The 13,761-nt window shown below is 37.0% G+C and overlaps 1 protein-coding gene across 1 annotated transcript in view; it reads left to right on the top strand.

Moving 5' to 3' along the window:
- The window catches only part of FRMD3 (FERM domain containing 3), a gene marked incomplete at its 5' end in the record, with an annotated part of 135,237 nt that extends 131,123 nt beyond the window's left edge, over window positions 1-4,114 (top strand). The window contains one exon of the mRNA XM_082301922.1: window positions 693-4,114. Coding sequence (XP_082158048.1) covers window positions 693-1,288 — 596 coding nt within the window. The 3' untranslated portion in view covers window positions 1,289-4,114. The remainder of the gene's footprint in view (window positions 1-692) is intronic.
- Between the last annotated feature and the right edge of the window lie 9,647 nt (window positions 4,115-13,761).

Here is a 13,761-nt window from a genome sequence, read left to right as displayed (position 1 = left end):
AGAGAGCTTCAGCAGAGAATGGTGTCATAAAGTCTCCTTTGTAAAGGGGAGAGAGAAATTTAGAGGAGAGAGAAAAGAGATGAAGAACTAGATGAGCAGAAAAAAAAATTGAGACATGAGAAGGAGCTTTTTTAACAGGTGAGGGTGTTAGAACGCTGTTTCAACAATATCTAATTCTCATATCATGTGTTAACCTTCTCCTTTTGCTATTTTACTGTTAACATGAATTTTCATGATAATTTTTTGCCTCTTTTTAATGTCATGCTCTATTCTCAACCTTAGCTATTATCTTACCACACATTCATCTCAAAGAAATGAGGGTGGGTAGTTTTTGTTGTTATTATCATACACCAAAGACCACCAATTCACACATGTACTAGGTATTAATTTATACCAGAAGTCAGACTGCCAGTAGAAAACAAGCTGCTCTGTTCTCTGCTTAGCACTAGACTATTATCATTGGTAGCTGCATCAGACCCTCATAAGCAGATCCGATGTACTGCAGAATTGTAAAGATACTGCCCTCTTCAAAAAACTTTTCCAGTTTTTGATAATTGTGGACAGTCTGGTTTTAAGATGAAAAATTATGGCAGAATCTTATTTCCAGACATCTGTTAGATACTATTGGAAGGTTGATTTTGCCACCAGGCTGCGAGAAATTTAGTATCATTGTTTTAATCTCATTTTTCCAGGTATCCAACTGCCAAAGGAAGAGGAGATTTCAGTACCCGTGATTTCAAGCTCTCCAGTAAAGGATACTGGGGAGGATGTTGATCTTGCCATTGAACAGGAAGAGAAGATGAAAGAGGAACCCTTAACCATCTCAGAGCTGGTATACAATCCAAGTGCCAGCTTGCTGCCTACACCTGTTGATGATGAGATTGACATGCTTTTTGATACCTGTCCAAGAGCAGAGAATGAGAAAGATGATACTGATTCATTTGAGGAACTTGAAGCAGATGAAAACGCATTTTTAATTGCAGAGGAGGAAGAACTGAAAGAAGCTCGGAGAGCCCTGAGGTGGAGCTATGACTTTCTAATGGGCAATATAGAGGTGAATGCTTTTGTGAAGAGTTTCTCCAGACTTTTTATGGTAGGCCTTGGACTGTTGTTGTTTGTGTTCCCCCTTTTCCTTGTTCTCTTGGAGTCGGACCTTCAAATCTCTTTCCTTCATGAAATCCGTCAGACGCCGGAGTTTCAGCAGTTTCATATTGAATATTACTGTCCCCTTAGGCAGTGGATGGCTTGCAAAATAAACTTCATCCGTGATATACTGGGCAGCTTTTAAACTTTACATGAATATGATACAACTAAGGGCTATATTCAAAATTTCAGTTAGTGACAGCTTTCCATAATGTCCCTGGGCCCATCTGTTGGCCATTATATCTTCATGTACAGATTTCATTCCAGACTCTTCAGACTCTTAAGTTCCCTTTACATACTAAAATTGCCATTTTAGTTACAGACGTATACCGTCACCTCTCAATAACAAAAAAGAAGCTTTATTTTAGTTACATTTCAGACTTCCTATTCGTTTATTACATTATAAAAGACAGGGTCACAATAAGTTTCATTGTCCTTAACCTTTCAATCCATGACACTAAAACTGATGATACTGAAAGAAAACTTTTTTGAATATACTCCTTAGTGCAACAATCTCCTCTAACCAATGCCTATACAAGCAATGTTTATGCTGGGTTTTTGGTTTTTGTTTGTTTTTCTGTTTGTTTTTTTACCTTTTTATGTGTTTAAAATATTTTGGTAAATTTTTAGTAAAAGACAACTTACGATGTTATTTAAATGTACACATTGGTAAGAATAATGCAGAGAGGCATGTAGGACGTTTTTAGTGTTTTATCAATTATTTGTTTTTAAGCTATTGGCTGGAGAGCGAATTAATTTATCGTAGCTCTATACAAAGGCACCGTGTTTGGGAAACACACAGGAAGTTCACTCAAGTTCAGTAGGGGCTGCCTAGGGGAGGTGAAAGGACAGCAAGTATGCAAAAGAATTTCTGAAAGGCACAGCTCTAAAGCTTGGGGAATTGATCAGAACTGAAATGATCCTTCCTCTTATCTGTCAGGTTGTCTTCCACTTTATCAGTTCTGTAGAAAGTCTTTACAAGATAGTACAACTATGTTTAGAAAGAGATTGAGTCTTCAGTCTAAATGTAGATTATTGTACATAATGGGAGACAATAATAATAAGTAGCAAAAATAAAAAAAAAAAAGAAAAAAAGAAAAAAAAAGGAAAAAAAAATAAAGAAAGAGACCCAAAACTAAATCAGTAGGTGAGTGACCTACTTTTAAAAACCATAAAGAAGAGGAAAAGGTGAAAAAGGAACAAGTTTTTCATATTTCTTTTTAAAAGCAAAGCATTAGGCTGTACAGTTGATATAAAAGTAATCTACTGGCTCACAGTTAAAGGCTTAAACACTTTAAGAGATGCATTTTCATGCTTGATGCCCTTTATGACTAATCTCTAAGACAACATATTTTCTGTGCATACTAATATACTTCCTTTCACATATAGCAGCATACTTACCCTCCTTCCTTGTTATTATGAGCCCTGTTACAAGAACTAATGCTGTTTTGTGTAACATGGATTTGTATGCCTAAAGGTATTCCAACATAGCTTAGAGAATATACTTACGTAAAATCTTGTCAATGCTGAGAACATTTGAAGGCCCTCAAATATAGCACAGAGGTTGTATTTATGACAAGAAAGTTTTTATTGCTCCTCTCCCACAATCTTAGTGCAGCCTTGTTTCATATTTAAATTAAGGAACTTGAATTTTGGCTTCAGAGTCTTTCTCCTGCTTAGACATCTATGAATTGGAGACATATTTGAAGCTATTTTATTAGATGTGCATTTAACACATTGTAATCACATGTCTAATTCCTACTAAATAAATTCCTTTTGTTTCAATATCAGGGAATATCTTTTGCTTGGTTGTCTCATGTAAGCCTTTGCAAGTGTCTAGTTTTAAAATGGCAATTTTCATAGAGGATTTCTCCTTCCCTTCTAATCTTCTCCAGTTTTTAAAAGACAGAACAGTTATGGGACTTAGGAGTTCTTTTCCTCAGCTGAAAACTTTTGGATTGCTATTCATCTCCCCTTCAACAAAGACTAAATTAAACAACTGTGGTTTTTTATTGTCTTTGTTTGTCCTTGCTAATCTCTTTCCCAGAAGAATCATTAATGATTAGTTATTTAATGTCTATTTCTTCCTGTGCTACTTGCAGCTAAATGATCCTTTCCCATGAGGTAATAATCATTCAGCCTAATAGAAATGGAGAGTGAACTAATGTAGATATTTGGTCTTAACAGGTAAATGCATTGTTGCTAAACAAAGGTGTCAGGAAAGGTGTTTTTAGTGGTGAAGACTGTGAGAGCGGACATGCTGCTGGACTGTGATGACATGGTTCCATTCAATCTCCCATAAAGTCTGATAATTGCTTAAAAAAAAAGTTAGATACTCTAGTCTTCTCCCTGTGAATTGCAGCACCCCAGAAGTAGGAGTATTGTAATGCTTGATTTAACTCTGATCAGAAAATAGCTCAGTTGCATGAGAACATAATCTCAAAAATTGTGCAGTGCAGTGAAGTTTTATGGAGGGTTAAATGCAAGTGTGTGCGCACATATGAATGCATACATTCAGACCTGGCCTTCTAAAATTCTCCCCTTCCTTCCTGATATGCTCTGGTCTATCAAAGTAATTTAACTAGAAGTCATGAGAGCCTTAAAGGCCAGGACCATGTCATACACAGAAGGATATGGCTGGGCACATTCAGAGAAAGTAGCGGCTTTTTATTAGTAAAGATGACAGATTTGGATTATGGAGTGTCTATAGGTACAATATTGTGTATTTCTGTCTGGGCTTGGATTATATTGTAAAATGTTATGTACTTGAAATCGATTTCGTGGTTTGTCTAACATTTATAAACACAACTCTGGGAAGAATTAAATATGGTTTTGTTTCATGGAGTGTAAGGGGAAAATATACCTGTAACTTGAGCCTTATCTTTGTACAGTGAATTTCACATTTCTATATGTCAACATCCTAATTGTTTTGTATGTTGATATGATGGCAGGAATCCCTAATAAAATTACACTGGAGAAAAGCTTTCTGCAGTTATGACATTTCTTATGGGGAAAGACTTTCTATAAATAATAATTTTTGTCAAGAAGTACTTGGAATGTAGTATAGTACAGATTTCTTACAACTCTTACACTGTTTTTAATATAATATTCTTTCTTTATCAGCTGGAGAGACACTAAAAAGTACTTTAAAATAAGATGTTATTACATGGTTTCAGGCTAATTTACCAAGAAAATATTGATTTTCCTGGTTACCACATAAGAGTTAGTTGAGGTCCTGAGATAAAACTGATAGACACAGAATAAGAACAGAGAGGCTGGTTTTACAGTCAGGCCCTGGCAGTGGACATATGGCTGCAACCTTTCAGAGGTAGGTCTGGCTAGAATGTTATGTAGGAAAAGCTGTGCTTTCTTAGATTGAGTTGATTTGGAGCTCTGACAGAGTAAAAGTATTTAGTAAGAAATGCACAGTCTGCAATGAGGCAATTGAATATAATTGTCGGGAGCTAAGAGAAACAGAAGCTAGTTCCTGAGCACATAAAACATTTAGATGAAGATATTACTGTACTGTATAGAAAGTGCCAAAATATAAATAGATTGTCAATCAAGAATGTAAAAGAACAGGGCTATATAGTACAGATAGACCTATTTATTCAGTTAAAATGATGTAGGTTATAATACAGCCTTCAAAAGAGGTTGTGTTCCTGCTTTAATGTAAGAATCCTGCTTTAACATAAGAATAAAATATATCCCCCTCAACATTGTTTGCATTCTGAAGTTCCTACCATAATTTATGGAACTAGCATTTGTGAAAAAAAAGTATTCTGCTTTGGGTAGAAACTCAGCATTTACCATAAATTCTTTCTGAATAGTCACACAAATTTCTGTGAAACTACAACTCACTGAAATGTCATGCTAGTGGTGCATTTGAAGAAATTACGCTGCATTAATTGGTGCTAATGGTTGCTGTAGGTCCTTTACAAAGATGTGTTGGCCAAACTGAAGGTCACAAGCACTAGAAGGCAAGAAACCTCATTTGGCAGTCAAGGTATGTTTCTTAATATTTTGTTTGGTTGTGTTAGATTTTGTTTGTGTTTAAATCCCAAAGGATGTAATTCTCTTTTCTATTTGAATGTATTTGCTGTAGATTTCCTTGAAGCTGTTTTTATATGGAGAAAGGCCTGAGATACCCTCTGAAGATCTCAGCTGTTACAGCTGTTAAATGCTGTGCTACAAGACTGATCCCATAGCCTTATGTTTTTCATTCTGCCCCTTTGCAAAGGTGATTCCCTCATCAGCTTTATCCTCAGAAACCTGAGGGAGCTGCTGTGACATTTAGAAGCTGTCTTGCTTTGAGTTTCTTTCTCTTAAGGCAGGTCATTGACCTTCATCTCAGCCAGAAGAACTCCCTGCAGCGATCCTGTTTTGCACTATTGCAAAGGTTCAGAGTTTGCCTACAGGTCTCGTAGCTCACTCCTAGAAAACCCGGGCACTATTTGTCCCGGTGATGCTTGAGGGTGTAGTATGAATTTATAGCTGTGGCGCAACTTATCACAGAGGTTTTCCTGCTATAACCAACCACAGCTCAGTGCTTGTGTGCTCCATTGAAGAACAATAAGGCATCAATTTCTGCTTCAGCATCATATAGTGATGGAGTGCAAAACACGGTTATAAAAATAAAAATTCAACATGTGCTTGAAAAACTACACGTTCTATTTATTTCATTCTGACCTTTCCCATATTAGTTCACTTTTAATTTCACAGAAGAAATGTTTGTTGAGCTCATGAGATGGCAGATACTTTGGGGAAGCGAAGTCCCCCCTAGAATGTTCATCAGTGTCATGATGAACAAATACTACCTACTAACTGCTAGTTGAAAAAGAAACATAATTGATTTAAATGGACTAAAAAGTGAGGTGAAATAGGTTACATTTCTTTCATTGAAGAATAATTAAGTATATTATTTGAATATATTTAATTATATATAAAGACTTGAATACATATTTAGATATAAGTATATAATTATATAGTAAGTATTTCTTTGATTTAAGAATAATTAAATACATTGACTGAATAGGGCCTATATTTCTGGAAAAAGCTGTAGACAGAACAACATGGAAAGCCTCCCATTTGTAATACTATATATCCTATTTCAAATCGGTAATGAAAAGGTCTACCGCATATAGTGTCTCCTGAAAAGCCTAGTTTTAAATGAATTTAAAAATGGTTTCTGTGTTTCACTATTATGCACGTGAATAATTCCCTAAAGAGAAGTTTTGAGAGGGCTGCAGGTATTTTTGAATTAACTTCTAGTGCAATGAACCTCACAATAAAAACTTAAATGTCAACTAATGTGTTTTTCTCAAATCTTCAGATTCTTGAATATTCAGGTTCTTCTTCCCAGACATAGGGCTGGATGTACATAAAAACATACACTTTAGGTATGGGAAAAAGGACTTCTGCAAAGCCAAAGCCAAAGCCAAAATAAAGGCTTGTGAGCACCAAGGTTGCTTAAATCTTGTTCTTGAGAGCTAGGTCAACAGCCGTAATTCTCCCTCAGAAGGTGTATAACCACTGGATATACCCAACTCAGTAGTACAGTGACACATCAGCACTGCTTTACTGGCTTTGCCTAGCTGATGGCATGTGCTATTTCTGTCTGAGATCCTGGTATGACTACAGGGAATTGTACTAACAAAGGCAATGTAAGGAAGTATCTGTGCTGTGCTAATGGGCATAAAACCAAAATAAACATCAACTGGTGGTGAAAAATAGATTGAGTCAACTTCGTTCCATAGCTGTCTAACTTGCTCTTGCAATTTCAACCTAATGTTAAGCCAGAATAGCTGACTTGTATTTTCTTTGAACAGCTCACTAGAAATGTTACTTACTATGTATTTGAGATCCATTATTATATCCCCACAACTTTTGCAATCTCAGATGGATGGGACATCCTCTTCACTGGTTTCCCCTGTTCTTTCCAATACACTTTCTTTTTACCAAAAAAGTTACTTTGGAACCTCAGAAATGAGATAAAACCTCACGTCTCTAAAGGGCTGAAGTGGTATGGGTGCTCAGAGAAAGGACTCATCTTTTAATGTGTGAGCAGCCCTTGTCATAGTGCCCCATAGCTGTGCTATTTTAAGTGCCCTTACAATAGCACAGCAGGCATGTTACGTGTGGGAAGGGAGCTCAGAAGCTGAAAATAGAATTTCTACTGCCATCCATGTACTCATGATTTCCTCCTTTGTATATATTGTCCTTCTGATCAAAGTCTCCTTTGCTGTTCTGATTTAGGCAATTACCCTCCACAAAGCACAAAGCTCCACCTGTCAAAATGTCATTTCCAAAGCCTCTCTTCCTCTTTCAGTTCTCGTGCAAATTTAGTACACACCCCGGAGGTACAAACAATGAACTTCAGCATAACCTCTGAGCTGTAAAACATGAACAAATTATTCCTGAATATTGTGTGCTGGACAGTGTGACCAATTTTTTAAAGTGTGTAACAGTGCATAATGTGTGCAAATTTTTATGTCTTGCATTGCAGCACTCTGCTATATTTGTTAAAAACCCACAATTATAGAAAATTATACTATAATAGCACTCTCAGAGACTTTATAAAACATCAGGACCCTTATGAAACATCTCTTTCAAGGATTTTGGCTCTGCAGTGGTCTCTGCTACCTCTAGGTAACAGCTCTGGCTTTGTGGTTGTACTTAGCTTATCGACTTCTGGTGTTATCAGTAGCCCCTTGGCAGGGCAGAAAGGAAAGCATTTAGCAAAATCTGATCAGCAAAACTCTGAAATCACAAGATGTTCCCCCCAAGAAGCTGGAGTAATTCATCACAAAATAACAACCTAGAAAAAAGAATATAGCAAACCTAAAATTATATAATCACTACTGAGTGTTAATAAAGTAGACCTCAGATCTAATTAAATATTTTAAAACTCTGAATGTACACTAGAAAGCCTTGATAATTATGGTATTTATATTCTGTCCAAAGATATAAAAAGTAAGGAATATAATCCTCTTTGCATCTGTATTTATCCCAGTGTCTGGCTCCCATATGGATTATGAAACAAAAAGAAGAAATCACAAAAACCACAGTGGTGTTATCAGCTATAAACTGGGTGTTCTTCAGAGGTTGTTTTATTATGAGTTTCTTCACATTTTCTTTTTCCAAATCCTTCCTGGTTATGGTGAATGTGTTGTGGATTTGCCCTATTAGAAATGCTGCAGTGAATCAGACAGGAGCTAGTAATGTGGGAAAAGCTGTTTTAAAAGTAAGTACCACATCAGACTGAACTAAAATCAGTGAAGAGATATGGAGGACCTAAGAAAGACAGCAGAATATCCCAGAGCGATACACACTGGTCAAGGTTCAGGTAATTGGGGTCTCCTGCATCTGCTTAATTGCTGCCACAATGAAAGCCAAAGATAAATAAGTAATGTTGTGCCCCTGAATAACAAGGTTCCTCTCCTCCCCCCAAAACAACTAACTGTTTTGATAAAAGCGTTAAAGTCATACTCAGCTTGGATAACTGTATCATTCAGTTCCATTATTACTTTAAAATGAAGTTAAATATGAAACACATTTAACCCAAATATAAACAGCATCACCAGGTGTCTAAAATTCTGTTGTTTCTAATCAGTTTATTGTTAAGATGTATGTATGAGGAAACTAACTTATCATTCGACTATTTTATCTTTTTGTTCTTGTTCAGGACACAGGACTTACTACAAGTAATATAAAGACCAAAATGGAGGTAGATTCTACATGTTGTTGTAAACACTTGTTCCACCAAGCTGATTATAAAGAAGCAAGATATTTTATTTATTTCTTTTCATTTTGTCCCGAAGACATTATTGGGTTACATCACCTCAGATGTTTTCACGTACAATTCACATATTATAATCGCTTGCTTGGTTCAATCTAAAAAACTTTTACCTGATGTCTTTAAAATAATTACGAAGCAATATCACTGTAGTTATTTGTAATGCATCCACTCATTTTAAGGACATAGTTTTGCATTTCTCAACATGTATTTCCTACTTATTTTTTTTTTTTTAGAAGTACACACACCTAGTTACTTCTAGCAATTAAAGACAAGGTACACAGGTATTGGTACCAGAGTTTTTTATATATGGAAAAAACACATTTCCAACAATGCTGTAACTAAAGGGTAAAATACATTACATGCTTTCAGAGAAAGGCTGTGAGCAGAGTATAAGAAAAAGCTCTATGAACCAAGGCTAACACAACTTAAATAAGGGGCTAGAGCTGTTAGTTGACATAAAACTTCTAAAGCAGTTATAGTAAAAAAATCTGTTGATTATTTACTGCCTGAAATCTGAGCTTAAGTAAGATTGAGTGAATATGAAGAATTATCCTTATCTTCTGGGTTGCTGGGGATCAGAAATCTGTATTTACCACCGAATACAAAATAACTTGTAAAGCACTTGTCCTCATTAAAAAAACTATTCAAGAGTGTCCCCTTGTGGCACTACAGAATAATCCATATGAACCTGTCTTGTGTAGAAACATCTTTTTTTTTTTAACAATTAGATTCTGGAGTTGGTTGGGATAGATCTTTTTGTTTGGTTAGTCAGTTGGGGTTCTTTGGGTTTTGTTTGGTTAGTTGTTTTTAAAAAAATAATACCAAATAAATATTTGCAAACATGTTTGAATAGGTATTTACAGTTTTAAGAGTAAGTGTTTCAAGGTTGGTTGATCTGGGAACAAGCTTTTACGCCGGTTCAGGAAGACATAATGCCAAAGGTCTCCAGCAGCATCCCTTCTTGCAGTCCCAAGGGCTGGGTGGAGCTGTGAATGCACAGCCATCCTGGTCAGAGCTCTGCCATTGTTGGCTCCCCTGCAGTTCCATGAACACATGTACCCCCCTATACTTGCACTCTGTAGCATACATAGATATACAGGATAGAGATGTGTCTGTAAGGTGTAGTGAGAGAAACCTGTGTTTAGGTCCTGAGCTGAGTTCGTGTGGTTCTAATGACCCTCTCACTGGCACTATGCATGGCTCTGCAGGTCAGACAGCTTGCCTTCAGCCATGCCTCTCCACCATGCTTAGAAAAGTGTTTATTATACAACTATGTTCAGCTGATGATACCATGCATGAATGTTGCTAGCCACAGCTGAGATATTTCCAGTTTAGTAAAATGGAAGACCTTTAGTGACTTTTTCCACTGCCTGCCCAGTGCTTTTGAACTTAGTTTTTTCATCAAAGTAGTAACAAGTCACTTTTAATTTGCTGAAGGACTGCTGTAATTCAGGCATCCCAGAAGTTAATGGGGATATTGGGCAGGATCACAGAAGGGAAGTATGTCCATCCAGGGCTGATGGCTTCTGATTTGCATTCACCTCACTGATTGCTCTAAAAGGTCCCAATAACTGTAGCTACCTTTCTGTGTAGGCAGCTGCTCCTGAGCAGCGTGTAGTAGGAAGGGAGACTTCAAGAATTTAATACCACATTGGAAAATAGATTAAAATGGTGCTGGAGAATAGACATTAAAAAAAGGGAACTGAAATGAAGCCAATACAGTTGTGCTGTTGACGAGGCATGAAATGCCAGGATGAAACATTTAATTTATAAGGGATTTTTTTTCTTGAACAACCAATTAAGTAAGAAAGAACGAGGTCTTGCAGTACTTTCATGGAGCCAGGTTTTTCACTAACAGGCTTGGTATGAAAAGTTCCTGCCAGCACTGGTCATGGTCACATGAAAAGCACCAGGGTCTCTACTGCATTTCACAAAATTGTCAAAAATGATATCACTATCTGCATCATTTTATCAGGTTGTTATCTTGAATTTTATGGGAAGAACTACCATTGATAAAATTGTTGTGGTGTCTGGTTAGTCCCTGAAAAATATTCGAGGTGATACAAAAGAAATTTAGTTTCTAATTTGTGGTTTGTAATGAACAGGATGTTCACACAAAAAATAAGTGATCTGAGACAGAGAGCTTTGGTTTTAGACTTCATTTAGGAAGAAAAAGAAAATCAAGGATATTTGAGAATTACCCTTGGAGAAGGCAAGCAAGAAAAGCATGTGGGACAGGCTTACTTTGAAAACTATTGTGGGCTGATAACCTGAAAACCACATTTCTAAGAAGAGTTTTTACAAATAAGATTAGTATAATATTCTTGGCTAGTCAGATGATGTTTGCAAGATGAAATTAGTTTCCGTGTTCTTGGGTGTTGTTTCTGTGCCCATATTATTTTGTAAGTTATTTGTTTTATCTTGCTTTTCATCAAACTCACGTGAGTCTGGGTTGGATTTCTTGCTGTGCTGGCTAAGATTTGGAGACACCTACTTATTTGTTATTTTTCTTACCTCTAGCAACTGAGAAAATGCTTATCGGCCTCAAATGTAATGTTTAAAAGGTAAAAATGCACAAAATTATTATTACTTCTGTTGTCTAAATTGGAAATGGAGAATAGACATCAGTTGAAGAACTTAGAAATAGTTAGGAAAAAACCCTTAATATGTACAGGGAATGTCAAGTCTTTGGTTCTTCAAAGGAAAGCGTAGAAAGAAAGCAGTTTGTGAAATAATGAGTAAGTAATTTTTTTTAAAAGGACCTCCAAGTAAGTTTTTTAACAAGAAGACCTGTTTTTCCTCACGGTCTCCTCTGTAATCCTTTTTTTATTTCCTGCTCTATCTTACAAAGCTTACTTATAGTTGTACCTATCAATCCTCAGATCTGCAAAATCCATATTATTAACATTTAATTTGTTATACATTTCATTTGGGGCCTACTTCATTATGGATGTTATTAATTTTCTATAAATGTAGAGGAATTCTACCATGTTTAACTGTTGGGTGCCATTTGTATTTGGCTGTCCTTCTGACAGTCTTGTGGTGATCACGCTGCCTGCTCTGCTGGAACCAGATGGGCTGTGCAGATTGCTTGGATTCACCCCAGTGGCTTTGCTGATGTGGATGTTGTTCCTAAGCCCAGCAGACATGCAAGAACCCTTCGTTAGAACAGAGAATTAAGGGAATAATAATTTTTTTCTTGGTTCCTTTGATACCTGGACCCATGTGTCCTCTGATCCTCAGAGCAGAATGCCAAACAGGGAGAAGGTAGAAGATTTCTGTCAGTAGTAATCTGTGTCTATCATATCTTAAACCAGAAAAATGGTATTGTATCACTTGTGAATTCTGACTTTTTATTTGCTTTATATGAATCAGCCTGCTTAGGTGAGTTACTTGGGCAAAGGAGCACCGTCAAGCTGGGAACAGAAGTCCAAGAATATGCCGTTCTCACCTACAATTCTTGATAATCTGTATCAATTCACCTTAGTGGCTTTAAACCCTGTGGAAGCTGCAGATTTTAAGGAATCTGTCTTGCATTGAAACTATCTGCTGTCAGTTTTGCACTGGGAGAATTTGTCCCAAAAGCAGCTTCTGAATGAATTTATTTTAATGATTATTTTAACTTGCAGAATTGATCTCTGAAAACACAAAATCCGTCTTGGATGTGCTGTCAGTTCAACTCCTCCCTTTCACTCTTCCCTTTTTATTCATTATTAAAATTGAGATTGATTAAATTGTAACATATTTTATTGCCTTGTTTCCTAAAATAGAAAGTAGCAATATGACTCCAAGGATTCAAATACCCTGGGAAAAAACTTAAAAATAGTATCTATTGAAAGTGTCTACTTTCAAATGAGCACTTCAGACTGAATGGTAATTTACTACTAAACCACATCACCCAGCGACAACTCCAGACTCCTCTTGAACACCTCCAGGGATGGTGACTCCACCATCTCCCTGGGAAACCTATTCCAATGCCTGACCACCCTATCAGTAAAAAATATTTCCTAATATCTAATCTGAATCTCCCCTGTCTCATCTTAAGGCCATTTCCTCTGGTCCTCTCACTGCAGGCACAGTAGAGGAGACCGGCCCCCAGCTCACTGCACCCTCCTTTTAGGGAGCTGTAGAGAGCAGTGAGATCCCCCCTGAGCCTCCTCTTCTCCGGACTAAACAAACCCAGATTTCTCAGCTGTTCCTCACAAGACATGTTCTCTAGTCCTTTCAAGAGACTTTGTGCCCTTCTCTGTGTTGGTATCCTCGTCGACAAAGTGGACGGGGAGCCTGGACAGGCTCTCTGGGAGCCTTTTATTATTTTATTCTATTATCAGTCTCACATACTGAGTTGAGACAGAGTTGGTACAAAGCTCACGCTGCCAAGGACAGCCAATAACAAGGCTTGTTATGCCTTGACATAACAAGATACAATATTGTATTATAAGGCTTAAACTTATCTATCTTGCTACGCAGATTTTTTGCAACTTCAGAATTTATCTAGGCCAAACGTAGAAACTCTAACTATTGTTTCTAAATGTCTTTGCTGCTGCATAACCGTATCTTCTTCTATCTTTTCACAAGCAAAGCTGAATCCTAAATACTTTTCCTTTATTTTCTGAAACCTGCTTCTATTTCTCACACCTAAAATCCTTTCCACCTTTTGTGTTTCCCCACACTCTGGACACACTAGAGCACCCCAAAGTCCTTTTAGAAGTGACCAGTGGCCCAGAACTGAACACAGGATTCGAGGTCTCGCCTCACCAGTGCTGAGTACAAGGAGATAATCACTTTCTTAGTCCTGCTGGCCAGGATCCCATAGAGCT

The sequence above is a fragment of the Coloeus monedula genome (genome assembly GCF_965178545.1).
Source record: "Coloeus monedula genome assembly, chromosome: Z".
NCBI lineage: Eukaryota > Metazoa > Chordata > Aves > Passeriformes > Corvidae > Coloeus > Coloeus monedula.
This window is presented reverse-complemented; position numbering and strand designations above follow the sequence as displayed.